This window comes from Mustela erminea, chromosome 17 (genome assembly GCF_009829155.1).
Source record: "Mustela erminea isolate mMusErm1 chromosome 17, mMusErm1.Pri, whole genome shotgun sequence".
Classification (NCBI taxonomy): Eukaryota; Metazoa; Chordata; class Mammalia; order Carnivora; family Mustelidae; genus Mustela; species Mustela erminea.
Window position 1 is genome coordinate 43662335 of NC_045630.1, and position 20735 is coordinate 43683069.

Here is a 20735-nt window from a genome sequence, read left to right on the forward strand (position 1 = left end):
AATCTATATGTTAGTCCCAATAAGAGATTAACAACAATAACTGATACTAAAATAGAACAATTATAACAATTTACTATAATAAAAATTATGAGACTGTGGTTTCTCTCTCTACTCTCTTTACTATCTTACTGTCCTCCCCCTTTTTCTTGCGATGATACAAGATAATAAAATGGGGGCCCCTGGGTGGCTCAGTGGGTTAAAGCCTCTGCCTTCTGTTGGGGTCATGATCCCAGGGTCCTGGGATCGAGCCCCACATGGGGCTTGTCGCTCAGCGCGGAGCCTGCTTGCCCCGCCCCCCTGCCTGCCTCTCTGCCTACTTGTGACCTCTGTCAAATAAATAAATAAAATTTTTATTTTAAAAAAAGATAATAAAATGGCTCCCTGATGGGATGAAGTGAGGAGAATGATGTGGGCGCCGTGATGTAGGGATAGGCTACTGTTGACCTTCTGATGTGTCAGGATCTTCTGCTTCCATCAGTGGTTGACTGCTGGGAACTGAGATCACAGAAAATGAGGCACCATCCCCGGATGGTGACCGGGGAGCCACTCTGTGTTCTCTCAAGTAGACCATAAACTTTTGGGGGGTTGACGGCATATCTTACCCACCTCTTGTGTCCATGACAATTCTTAGCACTGGATTAAGGAAATCTACTCCATAGGTTAATTGTTGTATTGAATAGAAGAGGTCTGTCTTCTGATTCCCTGAATTCAATGACACTAGAAATATTTAACCTGGAGCAGAGCAGCCTTTGGGGGCCTAGTATGGTGGTGGTACATCTCAGTGGGAGAATTAGATTCTATAGCAGTAAGTAAAGTGAAAATCCCCAGGTCTCCCGTATAGCATGGTATATGGCTGTAGGTTTCTAATGTGGAACAATAATGTTACCGTACAGATGTAGTATACATTACATATTAATTATGTAATGTGTACAGTGATTTTAAAAAGAGTACTTCCATACAATGTAATTTTGTAGTTAAGTGTGGAATGAAATAGCTGGTTTGCATTAGAGTCTTTTATGGCTTATTTTGCTCACCCAGGATAGTTGGATTCTTGTAGATAAATTATGCTGCCCGCGTGATTTCATGGCTACTGTCTTCAGATAGGTAACTGTCACTTCAAAGGGGAGATAGGTTTCCATTCAGTGGTAGAAGTTTCCTTAGGACAATGAGGGCTTCCTCATTTAGCAGGGAGCTCCTGTTCCTGAAGGATAATCAAAGAAAGACTGAGTGTAAGGGAGGTGTGGAAGGAACTTCCACACTGTGTGGGAGATTGGCCTAGGTGACCTCGGAGAAGATGCTTCCATGCTGGAATGTGCAGTTCTAGGTAAGAGATGGGTTGGGGTAGGCGGTGGATGGTAGGGGTCCTTGGCAGCCACTCCAGAAGAGGAGTCCCCTTCTCCTTTCTGGCTTGGAGGATGCTGAGGGTAGAAGGCTCGGGGAGGGGGACCAGGCCAGGACCTTGGTCTGGGCTGTTTTATGAGGAGTGACACGCCGGGAGATCCAGGGGGTGACCGCTGCCATCTCTAATGCACAGGGAGTCCTGGGGTTGGATGGGTGGCAGTCAGAAGAGTGGGCTGGGTGCCGTTCCTTGACCTCGGCTCCCACCAGGCCAACTGCGGAGTACCCAGAATGTTTGGCTCTCGTTTGGGTCAGAGCCCCCGGTCAGTACTTCATTCTTTCTTTATCCTTTCCATCCCTCCCTCTTCTCTCACACACGCTCACACAGGTTCAAGACTGCGCATGCACGGACTCTCCTTCATGATCGCGCACGCGCGGAAGCTCTCATGGCACACATGTGCTCTTCTGAGCATGCGCGATTTCATGACTCCAGGTGTATGTGCTTACGTAGCCACATGCGTTCACTCTCATGATTCTACGTACACGACACGTTGGCATGACCATAGTCCTACGTCGTGAGCCCTTGACAAATGACCACACACAGTCTGTCTCGCCATTATGCGTACATACCCACCATTATACGTGCCGCTCGTTGTGCATGCACCTGCTCGCGGGGCCCGTACTCGTGACCATGGCCGTCCCTGCACACCACACATTATCATGACTCTTACACACTGTTGCATGGATGCACATGTCCCCCCCCACACCCCAATACACATACATTCTCTCTCTTTGATAATCACCCCCTCCCCATACCCTTTGGTCACCAGGCACACTCATGAAGATGCAGTTCTGAGTACTCTGGACCTTCCATGCCCTGGCCCCGGTCAGTACTTCCCTCTCGTGTTCCTGATGTGGGCAGCTCTGTTTTCTGCTCCAGGACAGCTCCCTCATCTAGGGGCTCATCTACTAACTTGGATACTTCTGAGCTTTTTTTTTTTTCTTTTTCCCCCAATGCCAGAAGAATCATATTGGGCCTATAGATTTTGACCCCTAGTTTTGAAAGATTTTTATTCTCCAGATAAGCCACATTTATTACTTTGTTTCTTCTTTTGCAAACAATTTTTAAAGGCAGGTATGAGTGTTGACCAATGGCTCTGGTTAGCAGAAGTCAGCCAGGGTTGCTGAACTTAATGAGGTCATTTCAGCCCAAGTCGTGCGCTGTGTTCCGGGGCTGCAGGCTTGGTTGGTTGAGATCTCTGGGAGCCCTTTGGAATGTGGGAAGGAGTCAGTAGACCCTCCCATGTCACCTGTGCAGCCTTCTTGGGCTGGTCGTCCTGTGGCACTGACGTGCTGACTCTCTGAGGGAGCAGGTGTTTACTTAATGGGAGCCTTCTGGAAGCCGTACGTAAACGTATGATGCTTTTTCGACTGGAGCCCTTTTATACAAATGAGACCTTAATCAGACATCCAGAAACATCGACAGATTCAGAACGGATGAGATTATATTAAGAAAAGGGAGTTCAGGGCCTTTTACCTTTGCCTCCCCTTTGCCGTGGTATTGTCCCCGGGCAGGCCCTAAAGGTACTATCTCAGTCTGCAAATCCTGTCTTCTTTTATTTTTTTAAAGATTTTATTTATTTATTTGACAGAGAGAAAGAGAGAGTGCGCAGGGAGAAGGCCAGGGGAGGGTCAGAGGGAGAAGCAGGCTCTTCTTAGAGCAGGGAGCCCGATGCGGGGCTTGATCCCAGGACCCAGGGATCATGAGCTGAGCCGAAGGCAGATGCTTAACCGACAGCCAGCCAGGCGCTGGTCCTGTCTTCATTTAAAGAGGTAGTTGCGATGGCTCCACTTTTGGGTATTTTAGAAGAGGTAGTGTTTAGAAGAGACTCCCAGTCCTCCTTTCTCCATTAGTCTTTGACATTAGTCCCCCTGGGGTGGTGATAGTGAGGGTGACCATACAGGCAGCTGTGGCTCAGTTTACACCTGTGTCCTGGTGTGAGTGTTCACAGTGCTTCCATTGATTCTTAGGAAGGGCCTGGTTTGGACAGTAAGTCATACGCTCACCCAAATGACAGGCCATGTCTCGGGAAGAAGTGACCCATACCTAACGTGTGGGGAGCAGTTGGGGAGATGGGCTGCACAGAGACAGGCCCAGGGGAGCCTGTTGGATAGAGACCTCACTCCCTGTGCCTACCTGAAGGTGCCCGGCATGAGGACATGGAGGCCCTGGGTGGCCTTCGGTGCCCATGGGTCCTTGGGTAGCATTTTCTACTCCTCAGATCAGTTTCTGTCTTATCCCCTTTGACCCTCATGACAACCTAGAAGACCACGAGGGCATGTTGTGTGTTATGACCTTCATCTTCCAGATTTGGGAACCCAAAGCCCAGAGAGGTAAAGTCTCACTGTTGGTCTTTTCGGAGGCCTGGAAAACTGTGTGCTTTTGAAGGGATTCTTGCAGCCATGAGAAACTGTCAGGAGAGCTTTTCTGGGAGGTTTTCTTGGGCAACCTGTAGCTTCCTGTAGCTAATACAGATTTTTAGTTTTCTTAGTATGTTCAAAGTGGGCCTGGCCTGGAGGTGCCTTAGGAGCCTGAGGTGCTCGGATTCACCCCTGAGCGCTGGGCCGTGATCCCAGCCCTCTGTGCCCATGAACTCCAGTGATCCTCAAATCAGCTGTCTGAGGTGGGCATTGCTATCATCCCCATTTCACAGATGAGGAACTGAGGCTCCGAGAGATTAAGCATCTTTTCCCAGCCACGTGGTGGTCAGTGGAGGAGCCAGCATTCAGACCCATCAGCCTGTTCCACAGTCTGCCTTGCCAAGCAGGAGTGGCCCCTGTCTTGCTCTCCAGAAGGTTTCATTTTCAGAAGACAAGATAAATGAACCTATTCCCAGGCCTTGAGCCAGTTTTTACTATTTTGGGAACTTGGGCAGGGGTGGTCTGTCCAGAAACAGCCCTGTTACATGTGTCTGTTCCATTCTATGTATGTTACGACCCCTGTGTTGGGGCATCCAAAGGTAAGTAGGGCATGGTTCTTAGCCCCGGGTCTTCCGATGAGATGATGTATCACAGAGAGAGGTAAGAGTAAAAAGCCGTGCTGGGTCTGGGGAAGGCTTGATCTTACTGGGGGGGATCACAGAAGGCCCCATGGACGAAGTAGTATTTGAGGTGGGCTTAGAAGGGTGATCGGAAGTGCCTTAGGCTGACATGGAAGGGGAGACTGAGGCAGGCTGGGTGAGATGCCAGGACTCGTGAGCAGTGGTCCAAGAGCAGGACAGTGAGCAGGGGAGGAAGCTCACTGGGCTCTTGCAGGAGAGGAGGAGTGAGGGCAAGGCTTTTTGGGGTGGTGGGCTGAACAGGGAGAGGGACGGGAGGAGGAGAAGCTTCTGGGTTGGAGGGAAGGAGAGGTGGGCAGCTGGACGTCATTGTCCTGGGAGGGTAGTATCTGGAAACCCCACAGGATGAGGGGAGCCGAGGGGTGTCCTCAGTTCCTGAGGGATGTGGTGTGGTGTGCGGGTCTCAGGGGACTGCTCACAACTCTGTTTGGAGCCCCTAGGGGAGATGGGGTTGGGGGAGGGATTTAGATGGATGGTGGCTGAAGCCTTGGACATGGGTCACCTCTGGTGAGGAAGTGGACACCTGGGGAGCATGGTGGTTGCTGGTCAGGGGCCTTCCTTCCCTGGGGGGGGGGGTGGTAGGAGAAGGGCCAAGGAGAGCTGGCCCTGGGCTGCCATGCCCTTGGGCGAGGGTGAGAAATCGTGAAGGAGTCACAGTCTCTCTTGCCCTTTCTTACCCCCTCTCCCTGCCTTGGAGTCAGACAGACTAGGATAGAATCTGAGTTCTTCCTCTTCACAGCTCTGTAGATTCGGGTACATGACTCTGAGACCCAGTCCTCACGTCTGTGGAGGGGGAAGGACTGTGTCTTCCTTGTGAGGGACTGTGAGAATTAAAGTAGGTGAATGCAGGACAGCCTGGCCTGGGGTCAATAGCCAGTAAGTCAGAGCTGCTTTCATAATTGGTATGATTTTCCCGGAGGACCACCTCCCTTCTTCTGGCCCAGTGGGCGCAGGGCCCGCCTGTCTTACCGCTTTGCTCCGGGGCCTCCAGCCTGAGGCCCACTCCCACGGGCACAGCGGCAGCCAGCTTCGCCCTGGCCCTCTGGCCCCCACAGGGCCGCCGGCTGTGCCCTCCAGGAGCTCCCTCACCAAGGTGGGGCCCAGCTGGCATCTCGGAGGGCCGTGGGGAGCCAGCCAGTTACGTGTGTGCATGTGTGTGGCTGGTCAGAGCATCAGGTCCATCAGGGCACAGCCGTCCTGTTTGTGCGGAAGAGATGGGGGTGACTTTTGAGAAGCCAGAGAGGCCTCTGATTTGCCTCTTCTGGCAAGAAGAGCCCAGACACCTGGTGTGGGTCTGACACCCCCCCCCACCCCCGCCACATGCACACACACTCACCCTCACGCCTGCTCTCTCTGGAGCCCTCTCCCTCTGTTTCACAGCCTGCCCACACTCCTCGCTGGCAAAGCCCCTCAAATGCTCACTTTGGGGGCTGGTAGCTGTCACCTCGGAATCAGGACCTGGGAGCGTTACTTAGAAATTGTGCAGGAGTCGAGGAGGCTTCGGTGAGGCTGAGATGATAATTACGCTATTTAAAGCCGGCCCTGGAGCCAGAAGGAGCCAGGTGTCCCCGCCTGGCTGCCCTCGAGCTCCCTTCTGCTCTGCTCCCTGCACCGGCAGGACCAGGGCGGGGGGGTCCCTTCTGCTCTCCTCGCGGGGCCGGCCGTGGCTGGGGTGGGGGAGTCTCGGGCAGCCGTCTTGGGGCATCGAGCCTGGCAGTGCCCTCTGGGCTCATCCGCAGCCTGCTCTCCACGATGCCATTTCACAAGGGGAAGCACAGGGGCACCCGGCTGGGAGGGAGGCTGGGAAAGGGCCTTGCTTACACAGCCAGCTTCTCTGTTGCCAGAATGACCAGAAGGATTTGGGGAGGCCAAGTTGGATCAAATAGCTAGCACATCACAGCGGGCGGCCTGAGGTCTGTTCTCCCTTCCTGAGAACTTCCAAACCCCTTCCACAGGCCTGCCTTTGCACACCACTGATGGTCCTTCACACACCCCTGCAATCCTGCGCCGCTTTCTGTTTATCTGTGATCTCCCCGCTGGAGAGTGGGCAAAACAAGGGTCGTGGGTTCCATCTGACAGCAGAACTCTCAGTAGGCGGTGACAAGCCCAAGGTCATCCTGCTGATCTGTGGCAGAACCACAGCCTCGCTGTCCAGAGTCCCAGCTCTGGGCTCCCTCCTCTCCACTACCCTGCAGGATGCTCGGGATCTGTTGGGCTGAGGCAGCTCCTGGGCCCCTGAGCTCCTGAGCACACCATGGCTCTTCTCCAAAGGGCAGATTCTGCCCCCAGGAGCCCATTCCCCAGCCTAGCCTTCCCTCGTGCTCTCTCATTTTTTTCTTGGCGTGGGGTGAGGGCGTGGGAGGGAATGACGGCCGGGCCGCTTGTGAGCTTGGAGAGGTCTGGGGGTGGGGGGCGGCATCGTGGCTTTCAGCCTCAGAGCTCAGAGCATTCAGGGTGGATGGGAGAACTGGAGGAATGGCTGTTATCAGCATCAGTGAGTTGTCAGTCCTGGCAAGACTGGGCTGGCAGCCGGGTCCTGTCCACCCCCTGCTGCTCTGGGGGGCGGGGACATTGAGGTGGGGGGTGGTGCAGAGCAGGGGGCTACTTTTCACCTCTGTGATTTGCTGGGACACTGCCCTCCACAGTGGCTGTCCAGCTGGAGGAAAGGATCCCCTGGGTTAGTGTCTGTGTCCAGTTTGTGTCGAGAGCAGGTGTGTGGCCACATGCTTAGGTCCCAGGTCCCCAGATTTCTGCGTCTGCCTATGTGCGTGTGTGGGCACACCCTTGGGCCAGCCTGAAAGCCTGGGCCCCTTGGGAAGGGCTGTGGTGACAAGCTCAGGAGTTCTCAAGCTTGTGCTCTAGCTTGAGGCTCCCCAGCCTCCCTCTTGCTCTTCCATTTCTACCTAGATCCCGAGTACTTGGTGGGGGGTGGGGTGGCGAGGGAGATGACAGTCAGGTTCACGTGGAAGGGGCATGGCCCTTCTATGGTTGCCCTGCTGGGCTCAGCCCTGCCATAGGCTGGGTGCTGCCCAGGGTCTGACTTCTCATATTGGGTCCTGACACCTCCTATCTCTTCCCTGACCGTCCCAATCTGCCTGTCGCCCACGCTGGCCACCTAAGGGGTAGGCAAGACGCTGTCCCCATGTCTCCCAAATGGGGAGGGGAGGGTAGGGAGGAAAGCACTGTATATGGAGCGTCTCCTCTGGGCCTAGGGCTGTGCTGGCTGCTCCCATCTTGTTTCTCATGCAGCAGGAGCTCTGAGACAGCTTCCTCTGAAAACCGACTAAAGTGGTGGCCTTCCAGCAGCGGGCAGGGGAATTGGAAGCCCGTGCTGGGCAGAGAAATCCCCAGCTGCAGCCGCCTTCCCCAGCACACCTTCCTTTGCTCTGACCACTGGGCTTCCCTGTGCCAGGTTCCAGGGGTTCCTGGAGCCAGGCTGTGCACATGCTAACCGTCCTGGCTGGTGATGGCCATAGACATTACACGGAAGGAGAAGATGTCTAGCCACGAGCCAGGGCCCGTACACATCAGGAAAGCAACACCCCGTACCCCCCGCATGACCCCGGGTCCCTTCACCTCATTCAGGTCTTGCTCCAACGCGGAGGTGGTGGGCCACAAATTCAGAGTGGCAGCCTGCTGTCTGCCTGGTTTCAGGAGTGGGGATGACTTGAACCAGAGCCTCTTTTCCAAATGATGGGCATGGAGCCGGTCAGGGCTGTCTGCCACCCCTGTGCCCAGCCTGTGCCTTTCTGAGGAACCAGACTATGTCAGTGGTCTGGGTAGGAGCTGCCCTGCCCCTGTTTCCTGTGACCCTAGTGGACCCCTGCCTATGAAGAGCCCTTTAACCCCTTCTGTGCTTACCTTGCCTAAGTGCAGGGGAGAAGGCTATGGTGGAGGCAGAGACCCTATCCGCCCACTCTTCTCTCCCACCCCCTGGGTCTCAGGAGGACTCTGGGCAGCCTGCTGGCTGCTCCCTTGCCACTGACTGAATCATTTCTATATTTGGCCAGTGAGCCACGTGGGTGGGGAACCACTCCACTGCGGCTGCACTTCTGACAGCTGGGGGTGGGGAGAGCTAGAGGCAGAGGCTACGGCAGGCAGCGGGCATGTGCATTCCTTGGGAGAAGTGAGCAAGGCGCCATCTGAGTGAGTAAGCCTGGAGAAGGGGCATGCGTCAACGCCTCGCTCTCCTCCCCCACCTTCTGGTCCAGGTCCTGTGTCCTGTGCCCCCACCCCCACCCCTGGATGCCCTTCTCTACTCAGCTGGTCCTCACGGCAGCCTCTTCTTCCACAGACCACTGCCTTCCAGTAACGATGGGTGTCGCTAGACCCAGCTGGGACTCGGCCAGGCTCCAGCGCTCAGCCTAAGCGGAGGGCCCTCTTCCAGCCCTGCTCTGTCTGCCTGTCATGGCCACACTCGGCTGCTGCCTGCTTGTCTGGGGACATAGGGCACCCAGCCCCAGCCCTGAGAGGTTAAGCCTGACCCTCTGGCTCCAGTCCACAGGGGTGCCCCGGGCACCAGGCCTCTTCCAGAGCAAGAGCAACTGATGGCATGGGAGAAGCGCCCGCCCACCCGTTCGCTTGCCTGGTGCCGCCTGCTCAGAGACCCATGTCCTGGGTCGCTCCGGAGGTGTCAACCCTGTGAACTCCGTCCCGTCCCCTGCCGCTGAGAAGGCCCTGCCCACCCCCACCATGTGTGAGGTGATGCCCACAATCAATGAGGGGGACCCGCTGGGCCCCCCCCACGGTGCCGATGCTGACGCCAACTTTGAGCAGCTGATGGTCAACATGCTGGACGAGCGGGAGAAGTTGCTGGAGTCCCTTCGGGAGAGTCAGGAGACCTTGGCGGCCACGCAGAGCCGGCTCCAGGACGCCCTGCATGAACGGGACCAGCTCCAGCGCCACCTTAACTCCGCCCTCCCCCAGGTAAGGCCACGTGGTCCGCATCTCCCTCAATCCCCCAACTCTCCCCTAGCCCGGCAGAGCCCAGAACCCGGTGAGCTCTGGGCCCTCAGTTTATCTGCATCATTTGCATATCAACAAATGGAATTCACAGATCTTTTAACTTCCCTTCATCTGCCTGCATAAGTCCTTTCCCACTTCCAAGCTCCTCGGCCTGGGATTGGTTTCACCCGGAGAAATGGATGGAATTTGATGCTGGAAGAAAACCCAGCCATAGCGGCCCACTGCAGTGAGCCTATGCGGCCAGCAGGTGGCACCCTAGACTGGAAAGACGCCTCTGCTTTGCCTGTGCCTTGTCAGTGCCCTATTCTCGGAGGTGGTGGGTGGGGAAACGGAGGGTGGAAATGGAGAAGTCTTAGGATCATCTAGTCCACCTCTTATCACACAGATGGAAAGAACAAGAGGCACGGCGTAGAAAAGTCTAGGCAGAGCTGGATTTAGAAGCCAGGTACCTTGACACCTCTCTTAGGCTCCTTAATCAACAATACCACCATTGCTAGCAATGAAGTCACCATTTCTGTGTTTTCTGAGTACTAAGCACTCTGTGCAGTTGGCCTCGCTCAATGCTCGCAGCTATGAAGTTGCTACTGTTACCGCCATCATTTCTATTTCACAAGTGATGGAAGGTGATGCTTGAGGAGATTAGCCGGTTGCCCAGCCTGTGTGTGCGTGCGTGCATGCATGTGTGTTTGTGTGTGTGCGTGTGCGTGCGCGTGTGTGTGTGTGTGTGTTGCTGCCTGGACCGGGGAGACAGCCGTGAGGAGCCATACGTCCACCGTTTCCCCGCGTGTGGGGAGAAGAATCAGGGTGAACCCAGGTGGACCACAGGACTCTCCTGCCCAGTGCTCAGAACTGGTGGGGGCAGAGTCTGGTGGTGCTTGATGGAGAGGGATATGGAGTCCTGCGGGAGGACAAGGTTCAGGAGGCCCTGAACAAGCCATAGATTGAAGGAGCCAGGCCCTGCCCCTGGGGCCAACAGACTAGAAAGGAGATAGAGAAAAAGCCGAGCGACTGGAAGACCAGGTAGGTAGGGGAAGAGAAGAGTGGCCCCAACGGTCGTTTAAACTGCATCAGTGTTAAAAGTTGCTGCCTTTGGCAGACCCGTGCTAAGCGCTTTACATACATTGGCTCATTTGATCATCGTAGCAACAGGGGAGGAAGCCTGTGCTTCTATCTTACAGATAGAGGTGGAGCTTCAGAGAGGCTAGGTGACTTGTCCAAGGTCACACAGCTAATGGGGCAGAGCTGGGATTTGAGTCTAGCCCTATGCTGGGAGCTGTAGGCAGGCAGGGCTTATATCTTTCTTGTCACTGTGTCCCCAGGGAGCATCACAGGACCTGGTACATGGTAGGTGTTCACGGTAGTTGTGCTTGAACGATGGGTTCCTAAGCTGGTGCTGTTGAGCCCTATTCCAGACAGCGTTCAGGGCAGGGAGACAGCCTTCCTCTGCGGAGTCTGGAAAGGTCCCAAGGACGCGTATCCTTTGAGATGGACTTTGAAAGATAGATGTGATTTCATCACCTGGTGACAGAGAGTTGGGCTTTCCAGGGGGAGGTAGCCCATTGAGCAAAGGTGTGGAATCAAGACAGTTTGCTGGTGATTGGACATGGCAGGTGACCCGGGCTCACCAGGTTTTAGGATGTATGAAAGGAGCCCATGAGAGAGAAGCTTGAAAAACAGGATACTCAGGGCTTATATTCTGTGTTGTGGACAATGCCTTGCTTTGGGAGACTGTCCTGGCAGCAGTGTGTCCAATGGGCTAGAGTTGGGGAGGAGGCAGATGTCCGGGTGGGGAGCCCAGGGAAGGACGGGGAGGAGAGCACGGGTCCTTCGGAGGTGGCGCAATGGCGTGGGGCTAGAGATGTGCTGAGTTCCGTCTCTGGGTATATGTACGTGTGCATGTGTGCATGATGTGTGTGAGTGTGAAACGCGTGTGAGTGGGCGTGAGAGTGAATGTGTGTGAGTGTGCACGTGCATGGTGTGTGTGTGTGTAAAGGAGGGGGGCACCACTGGGGCCATGCCTGGCTGGTGAGATATTTGGCCACCTTTGGCCATGGCCTTGACAGAAAGGCAAGAATCAAGGAACAAGGTTGGAGAGATCTGAGGCTTCTCAGGCTCTGGCATCCCTGGGTCCCTTGGCCACTTCCCACAGCCCTTGACCCTGTTGCCTAAGCTGGAGTGATAAGAGGGGATTGCTTTGGAATTCTTCCTTCAATCACAAGTCCTTGGTGGACGGAAGGAGGCTTCAGTTAGGAGAGGGCTGCAGCCACTGTGCAGTCCCTCCCAGACCCTCCACAGTTCGGGCCACCTTTCGGAAAACTTTTCTGGAATGAGATGATGTCTGCTTGAATAAGTAGGGCACAATAGACCTGGAACTGCGGGGCTAGCCTCTCACCCTTGTGTGCTTGTCCTCACTGAGAAGCGTGGGCTGGAAAGGTGTCTCTGTGTGTCTGGGCCTGACAGTGTGGGGACAGGGCTCCTCAAAGGGGCACTTTGAGCATGGATACTTGGTAAGGTCAGAGCGAGTGAACTGGCATCAGGCACCAGGTTGCAGCCTTGGACTAAGAAAGTGGGGGTCCCTGGGATGTGGACTAGAGCCGCATGGCTGACCACGCAGGTCTGCAGGCTCTCCTGCTCCCACATACGTGGGTCCTTATTTCAGTCCCTTTATTTCACGGCCACCCGTTTCTTGCAAAGCCCTGGCAGCGGGGGCGTGGGAGGGAGCTCCCTGGGGCACTCGCTTCAAAGCCCCCTCTCTTCCTTATCTAATATCCACCAGTCTTTGTCGGGACCTTGCCTTGCCAACCCAGAGGTGAGACTCCCCTCCATCTGTTTCTAAAGGATAAAGTCATTGAGCAGAAATACAAACTAGGGGGCAGGATATAATGGGGTTATGTTGTTGGCTGGAGGGGGAAGGGGCCTCAGAACAGATTCCTTGACTTTCTCACTCTTGTTTCCACCTCTGTCCCCTCATACCCTAATGTGTACTTGGAGTAGATGGGGGACCCAGAGATGGGGACCCCTCTGGGGGCACGGATGCTAACTGTGGTTTGGATGGATGGGGACTTTTCTGGGGGCAGGTGCCAGAAGTAAGGGGTGGGTGAGAAGGTCCCACCACCGATGTGGGCATGCAGGGCACTGGTTAGGGGGCAAATCCCCGAGCACTCAGGGGTCTTGGGGGTTTTCAGGAATTTGCCACCTTAACTCGGGAGCTGAGCATGTGTCGGGAGCAGCTTCTAGAAAGGGAGGAAGAGATATCAGAGCTGAAAGCAGAGCGGAATAACACGAGGGTAAGTGGGGTGACCAGGTGTGTGTGTGTTGTGGGGTGAACCCCCGACCAAGGGCGTGGCCAGGGCCAGACACATCCCCGGCCCCATGCTGACCTCTTCATGTCTTATGTTCTGGGGTCGATCCTAGGTTTCTCCCCCATAGATAAGGGTGGCCCTGGGAACGTCTGGGTCTTGGGACAGAGGCTGGAGCAGCTGGCTTGGGGCAGCAGCTGTTCACCAACCTGAAGCATTTCAACATTTTAATAAGGGGGTGCACGGCCCTACTCATGTCTTCTCAGTGGTCACGGGGGTCCTGCTTCTAGCTCCCGGGGCACTGCTCACAGCCCTCCCTCTTGCCCTGCCCCGTGCCCTACCAGTTGCTCCTGGAACATCTGGAGTGCCTGGTGTCCCGCCACGAGCGGTCGCTGCGGATGACTGTGGTGAAGCGCCAGGCCCAGTCGCCTTCAGGGGTGTCCAGTGAGGTGGAGGTGCTGAAGGCCCTCAAGTCGCTGTTCGAGCACCACAAGGCCCTGGACGAGAAGGTAGCCGGCCTAGGCCTGCCGCGTGGCCCACCCCACCACCTGGCCTCGCCAATGCACGTCCCTCCTCTGCGGTTTCTGCACCCCGTGTTGAGGGAAAACTGCCCTCGAGCTTCGCCCCGGCCCCTCCTCCCACCAGCCTTATTCCCGGGTCCAGTGTTCCGTTCCCTCTCGGAGATGGGCCTCTTGGCAGGCCCCTCTCTCTGCCTCGTGCCCCAGTGCTGGTAGACCAAGGCCAGGCTCCTGCAGCCGGAGTCCCGTGGGGTCCCTGTGTCTTCCTCCATCTCCCCTTACCCCGGGCAGGTGCGGGAGCGGCTCCGAGCAGCCCTGGAGCGAGTGACCACCTTGGAAGAGCAGCTGGCAGGGGCCCACCAGCAGGTGAGCCGCCCGCCCGCCCTCCACCTGTAGGCTGCAGCTCCCGGTAGCTGAGGCGGGTTCAGTGCTCTGCCCCACTCACTTCTGCACTGGATTTCTTCCCACGGTCATGGCTGGAGACCCCTAGCCAATGCAAGGCTGGGAGGAGGCAGGGGACTCAGAAGGGTCTGGAATACACCGGAAGTTCTCTTCTCTTTGACTCACCACCCTGGGGGCTGTGCCCTCCATACAGGTGTCTGCCCTGCAGCAGGGGGCCGGGGTTCGCGATGGAGTGGCGGAAGAGGAGGGGACCGTGGAGAGGGGACCGAAGCGCCTGTGGAAGGTGGGTCATGGGGAACTGCGTGGCAGGGGCAGAGCTGCCCCCAGACGGGATGTGAGGGCCCCACCCTGCGTTTGTTCAGGAGAACAAACGCTTGAGTGAAATTCGGGGCTTTCTCCAATATTCCCAGGTCTCTTTCCTTCTTCCCCCTACCCCACCCGTAAAGAAATCAATAGATTTTGTATGTGTGTCCCCCACATGCAGCTAGGCGCCTACTCTGTTGTGTGCTGGAATCCTTAAGGCACTGTGTGTGTCAGTGTCAGATCCGATCCCTTCTCTCTCCCCGAGCCTTAGTTCCCCTAATCATGCCCCTTCCCGGGTGACAAGATTCTGAGACAGCAGGTAAAACTAGACACTACGGTTTTTCAAAAGAGACACAGGAGAACAAGGGTGTTTTGTTTGGTCTCTGTCTGGCGCGAGCTCCTGGGGCCCCGAGGAAGGCCGGTGCTGCTAGAGGTGTGCACGGTCATTGGAGGCAGAGCTGGGATCTGCTCTGGGAGTGCCGTCCCTGGGGTGGGCCAAGGGGGTGGGCTACCCTGGGCCCGACGACTGACTCACGGCTCGCTGTCCCCGGAGGATGACACGGGCCAGGTAGAGGAGCTGCAGGAGCTCCTGGAGAAGCAGAACTTTGAGCTGAACCAGGCTCGGGAGCGACTGGTCACCCTGACGGCAACAGTGGCTGAACTTGAGGAGGATCTGGGCACTGCCCGCCGGGACCTCATCAAGTCGGAGGAGCTGAGCAGCAAGCATCAGCGGGACCTCCGGGAGGTGAGCTCGGGCGCCCACCTGCCCCTACCTGGTTGCAGTGTGCAGGCATTCAGCACTCTGGAGGGCAGATGCTAGAATGCCCTAGGTGTGGAGGGAGGCCAGGCTGGGGCTGGGGAGTTTAAGAGGGAACACTGGGTGGGGTCCACTGTGCGGAGGCATAGCAGGAAGGCTGGGTCAAGGTCAGAAACTGGCAGGGGGGCATGGGGAGGATATAGGCAGTCAGGCGTTGGTGAGGAGGTGCAGGCAGGATGGGGGCAGAGAGAAGCTGATGCCTTTCCCTCCCATGCCCTCCTCTCCTGCCCCAGGCTCTGGCCCAGAAGGAAGACATGGAGGAGAGAATCACAACACTCGAGAAGCGCTACCTGGCTGCGCAGCGTGAGGCCACGTCCATCCATGACCTCAATGACAAGCTGGAGAATGAGCTGGCCAATAAGGAGTCCCTGCACCGCCAGGTAACTCCTCTCGCTGGTGCGGGGGCGGGCATTGTACTTGACCCTGGAGGTCCTGGTGATGATGCTGGAACCTCTACCCCGGGGGCCCAGGAGCCTGGGGGTCCTGCAGGTCTCCTCGAGGGCAGCCAAGAACCCGGTTATCCTTGGCTCCTCTGGCCTATCACCTGCTCTCTCCTGGGGCAGGGCCTGGGGCAGGGACGGGGTAGGGGGAAGGCTTTGGGGCTCCCTCTTGACTCCCAGCCATCCCCGCCAGTGTGAAGAGAAGGCCCGGCACCTGCAGGAGCTGCTAGAGGCCGCAGAGCAGAGGCTGCAGCAGACCATGCGCAAGGCTGAGACCCTGCCCGAGGTGGAGGCCGAACTGGCCCAGAGGATCGCAGCTCTCACCAAGGCAAGTGGGCCCAGGGCGCAGGGCTCTGCCTCTGTTTCGGCTTCCGGAGCTTTATGGAGCTCTGATGCGGTGTGCAGAGAGAGTAGGAGGCACGCGGGGCTGGGAGCCAGGAAATGGCCTGTCACCGCCTGCCTCCAGGAACACACCGTCTGTGTCTGTCTGCTGGAAGAGTCGTCCCTGCCCTCATCACCCCTCAAGGAAGTGACGGTCCCTGGACAAGGGCTGCAGAAGTCCACGGAGAAGTAGATGAAACTGTTGCCGATGCAACGTGTTTTGATGATTGTTGACACTATTGTGTCACTACTAGCTATCGTTGGGGGCTGGACTGGAATAATCAGGACTGCTTGGTCCCTGGAAAGATGAAATCCGGGAGGAGATCGGGTCAGAGCAGGTTGAGGGGTGGGTAGTGGGAGTGTAGGGGGGTCATACCTTTCTTTGTCAAATTGAAGCATTCTGGATCTAGAAACTAGCTCTGGTTGCTTGAAGGCTGCAGCTGGAGAATTCATAAAGGGGAATAGATTTGTACCTGATGGATAGTTAACTTTATGGAGGAATCATTTCTAAGAGGTAGGCAGGCTGAAGTCATCGTGGGATCTGGCAGAGCTGGGTAAATGCAGGGACCTAGATGTGCAGTGGGCTAATCAGGAGACTTTTTGAGTGTTTGCACCCCATTGGATGCTGATGGGGGGGCCTCACATGGGCTCCCCATAGCGACCCTCCCACCAGCTTTGGAGAGAAGGAAGTCAGCACTGAGTAAGCAGCAGGCTCCAAAGCCTCTGGAGGATAGAGGCTGGCCGCTGTGCCAGTGTGACAGCTGGGGGCTCCGTGGCCAGAGCCTCCAGCCTGGGTGCTGGTTGGTCAACCCAGGACCAAGTCTGCTTCTGCCACCGACCGGCTCCGTAACCTGAGAAAAGTCCCTCCCTCCCTAATCAGGCATTTGTATCATTATGTCTTTGATCATGTCATCATCTCAGTGATGATAGCATTGCACTTGGCGGTGTGTGAGGTCTTTCTTGTGCCCAGGGAGGCGGTGCTGGGCTGATGTGTGGTGGAGGACACCACGTGATGCTGGGCTGGCCCTGTTCCCAGCTTCCCAGACCGGACAGGATGGGCTGCAGGGCTTCATATGGTCAAATGAGTCATAGTAGGGGCTTTAAGGAGGGGTTTCCTGACTAAGGTCTGTGCTAGTCTGGAATACCTTATCAGCGGAGACATGGGATCTCCGCCTCTGGAGACACAGGAATGGAAGGGGACCCCCTCTGCCTGGGTGGGTTATAACCATGGCCAGCATTTGCGGAGTGTTTATGGCGTCCTAGGTGTTTGCCATGGATCATCTCATGTAGTCCTCATGGTGATCCGATGGGCAGAGATGCTATGATTACCCATATTTTGCAGTGGAGGAAACTCAGGCACATAGAGGTCCAGTAACTTGCCCAAATCACACCCCTGGGAAGAGAGGGAGCCGGGATTTGAACCCAGGCAGTCTGGCTTGCATTCATGTTAAAGTGCAGGTCCATCTGCCTGGAGGTGTGGAGGAGATTTATGGCAGCTCATACTTTCTTTTTTTTTTTTTTTTAAAGATTTTATTTAATTAATTAATTTATTTGACAGAGAGAAATCACAAGTAGATGGAGAGGCAGGCAGAGAGAGAGAGAGGGAAGCAGGCTCCCTGCTGAGCAGAGAGCCCGATGTGGGACTCGATCCCAGGACCCTGAGATCATGACCTGAGCCGAAGGCAGAGGCTCAACCCACTGAACCACCCAGGCGCCCCTATGGCAGCTCATACTTTCAAGTGGAGTTTTTTCTGGAAGTGGGGAGTCCATTGGGCTGCCAGCTCCGGGCTGTTTTAAGGCAGGCCCAGGAGCAGGAAGCAGGGGGTGGAGATCACCTGGCAGGGAGTAGAGAGGGCTTGGGAAGAAGGGTACTGATGGTGGAGTTCTGCTCCAAGGGGGGGAGGCAGAGGGTTGGGCTTTGTTGGTATTGAGGCCCTGAGCCCCGAAGAGCCCGCTGGCACAGGGTTTGTGGGCTGTGGGGCCTGAGCAGTAGGTCAGGGGATCTGGAGATGCACTGACCCGTGCCCACCTCCAGGCTGAAGAAAGGCACGGCAGCATTGAGGAGCATCTGCGGCAGCTGGAGGGGCAACTGGAGGAGAAGAACCAGGAGCTGGCGAGGGTGAGGGCACCGGGCTGGGCTCGCAGGCCCTCTCCTTGTCCCCAGGGCAGCCTCCCAGGTTGGCGTGTGGACAGACCTGAGGAGTGGGAGCTGGGAGGGGCCGCGGGCGGTGGTCCTGGGAAGCTGGAGAGGGGGCCTCTGGAGGATGAGTACGGGACAGGTGAATGGGCTGGAACCAGGCCGGAATGGGTGGCCCTGGGGTGACCTGGGACCAGGTGTGCTGGCTCTGCAGGTGCGCCAGCGGGAAAAGATGAACGAGGACCACAACAAGCGGTTGTCAGACACCGTGGACCGGCTGCTCAGCGAGTCCAACGAGCGCCTGCAGCTGCACCTCAAGGAGCGAATGGCGGCCCTGGAGGAGAAGGTGCGGTGGGTCCCGGGCCTGGTGGGCGGGGCTTCCAAGCCGGGGCGTGGCGTGGCGAGGGTGTGGGTGGAGCCGAGGGGAGGAGTTGGGCTGCGAGAGGTTAGTCAGGGGCGGGGCGCGTCTGGGACGTCTACCTCGGTGGACAGACGTCGGGGAGGCTGGGGAAGGGAGGAGCAGGAGGGGCGAGGAGGGGCGGTCTGGCCTGGAGAGGGGGGCTGATTAGGGAGGGGAAGGCGCCGGCCAGATCGGGTGGAGGAGCCAGGGCGGGGTCGCTAGCTCCCAGCTGTTCTCCCCCAGAACACGCTGATCCAGGAGCTGGAGAGCTCCCAGCGGCAGATCGAGGAGCAGCACCATCACAAGGTACCCAGCTGCTGGGCCGCCCCGCCAGCCTGGGAGGGCCGGGCTTGCGGTGAGGAAGGAACACGCCTGTGTTTCCTGCAGCTGCTCTGCCACCCAGCACCACGCTAGTCTGTGTACAGACGGGATTGCGCTGATCCTCGCTAGAGCCCTTCACGGTGGATGCGTCACCACCCACATGTAAAGAAGAAACGGAGGCCATAAGCTTAGGGCATAGCGGGGGCAGCAGAGGCAGGGCCCAGGGAAAGATCTGATGGGGCCTCAAACCAGGTGAGGCAGGAGTCCAGTGATTCTGGGAGGACTGGTCACTGGCCCTGGCTCAGCCACGTCTGTGAGGTCTGGGCGGGCACCCCGCGCCCCTCGGCTGCCCAGCCTCCACCGCCATGCATTTATGTAGTGGTGAGGGCTCATCAGACCTATTCTAGTAGAATCCTTACCAAGACAGACCCTCTCCTGGCCCTGCCCCTCTGCCTGCCCGCTGCCGACCCTTCTGCTCACTTTCCAGTTGGACCTCTTCTCTTGGTGTCATCTGTGGGCCTGGCCGGGGGCCCCTGGCTTTGGACTTGCAGTACATTCTTCTGCTTCTCCCCAACTCTGCTGTCCTCTTTGTCCCTCTCTCCCCTCTCCGCCCCTCCCTGGTCCCACCCCCACCCCGGGTCTGCCTGGCACAGGGCCGCCTGTCTGAAGAGATTGAGAAGCTGCGCCAAGAGGTGGACCAGCTGAAGGGTCGAGGGGGGCCGTTTGTGGATGGCGTCCACTCCAGGTACTGGAGCGCGGGAGGCTGGGCGTGCTGGGATGGGGTCCTGGATGGACCCTGAGGAAGGAGACTTCCTCCCACCAAAAGAGCGCCCAGGACCTCAGGGTCCTCCTCCTATCCATGGCGGGACACTGAGGCTCCCAGAACTTGGTCAAAATCACCTAGCTCACTTGGGCCACATAGAAGGAGCACCCGTCCTCTGAGGGATGCTGAGAGGCAAGTAAAGACAGGATGCTCCTTCCCCAGTGCCATGGGACACAGGCTGTGCTTCCTGATTCCTTGACAGAGGACATACCCTGGAGAGGGGTGTGCTGAGTTACCTGCTGCTCACTGATGTCCCACAGGACTTTCTCATGGAGAGTGTCTGGTTCATTCTATTTCCTTGGAGACACCATCTTTAGAGCTCTGGAGGATTGTTGCTTCAGAGTTCAGGACCACCTGAACAGCAGACAGCAGGCAGGGAGCAGCAAGGCAGCACGAGGGACTGACGTGAGGAGGCTCCAGAACTTCCTTATGGTTGGAAGTTGAGATGCCACGTCATGGTTGTGACCTCCCTTGTCCCGGAAAACATTGTAAGAGATGGGGAGTGGCGCTGTTCACCTAATGCTTGAATTAGGTCCATGTTTTAGGGAACTTCTGGATTTTTCTCCACATTCTGTGAGGTAATTGGCATTGAACTCAGACCTTAGTCCTGCCTCCACTTCTCTGCCCGGAGAGGCAGGGTAAAGACTGAGGACACTAGTAGGCGATGCCCCTCAAGGTCTGTGGGTCTGGGCTGTTTTCTCTCCAAACCAGTATCTCACAGAAGGGAGTCTCTGAGGTTTCCTTCAGTTATGCTATTGCTGTGTTGGGGCAATAGGGATCAGTTTCCCTGAGGAGAGGTGACAGGAAAGGTGTACATGCCCATCTATGTGGGGAGGGGTTGGGCTTGCATTAGGGAAAGGAATGTTAAACCTGAAGAAGGGGAAGCCTGTGGGTGTCTGGGGTGGTAGAGACACAAGTACCGCCTTCAAGTTCATCAGGAATTTTTGTTTAGGACATATGGAGACAGGCAGGAAACAGAGACAGGGAATAGTAGTTGGAATTTCTCTGACTTCTTCCTTCCCGTAGGTTTCTCGGAAGAGAGCCCCCCGCCCCAGCCCTCAATGAATACGTCTCATGACTCAGAGTACACTGAACTATTTGCCTCTGATTGCTTTCCTTAATGGTTGAGAATTCTTGGCATTGACCATAGGAAGATCGGACCTATCACGGAATTGGGACTGAGTTGGAGGAGAGAAGGGGGGATAAGCAGAAACTCCCCTTTCCCTGCAGCTACCTTATCCATTATAGGCTTGCCCTGTCCCTCTGCCCTGAGCCCCCTCAAACCGGGAAGGCTTGGGAAGGCATCATAGGGGAGGAGTGTCACTAGGGAAGGCATCCACACCTTCCAGAGCCTCATTACTGGGATTCTAAAATCCTAGGGTTGGAATAAACCCAGGGGGCATGAAAGTGGTTTTTCTAGTCCCTGTCTCTGATAAGAGTGTCGGAGGCCCCCTCCCCCTACCCAAGCTTCC

At 56.6% G+C, this 20735-nt stretch overlaps 1 protein-coding gene across 3 annotated transcripts in view; it reads left to right on the plus strand.

The window, feature by feature from the left end:
* Positions 1-20735, plus strand: part of PPFIA4 (PTPRF interacting protein alpha 4) — a 46558-nt gene that overhangs the window by 3055 nt on the left and 22768 nt on the right. For all 3 annotated transcript variants that reach the window (XM_032317881.1, XM_032317882.1, XM_032317880.1), the window contains exons 2-13: positions 8752-9383; positions 12608-12709; positions 13066-13230; positions 13531-13605; positions 13835-13924; positions 14498-14689; positions 14995-15141; positions 15395-15529; positions 17618-17701; positions 17934-18065; positions 18363-18425; positions 19094-19185. In XM_032317881.1, the coding sequence (XP_032173772.1) occupies positions 9150-9383; positions 12608-12709; positions 13066-13230; positions 13531-13605; positions 13835-13924; positions 14498-14689; positions 14995-15141; positions 15395-15529; positions 17618-17701; positions 17934-18065; positions 18363-18425; positions 19094-19185 (1511 nt within the window). In that variant the 5' untranslated portion in view covers positions 8752-9149. The remainder of the gene's footprint in view (positions 1-8751; positions 9384-12607; positions 12710-13065; positions 13231-13530; positions 13606-13834; positions 13925-14497; positions 14690-14994; positions 15142-15394; positions 15530-17617; positions 17702-17933; positions 18066-18362; positions 18426-19093; positions 19186-20735) is intronic.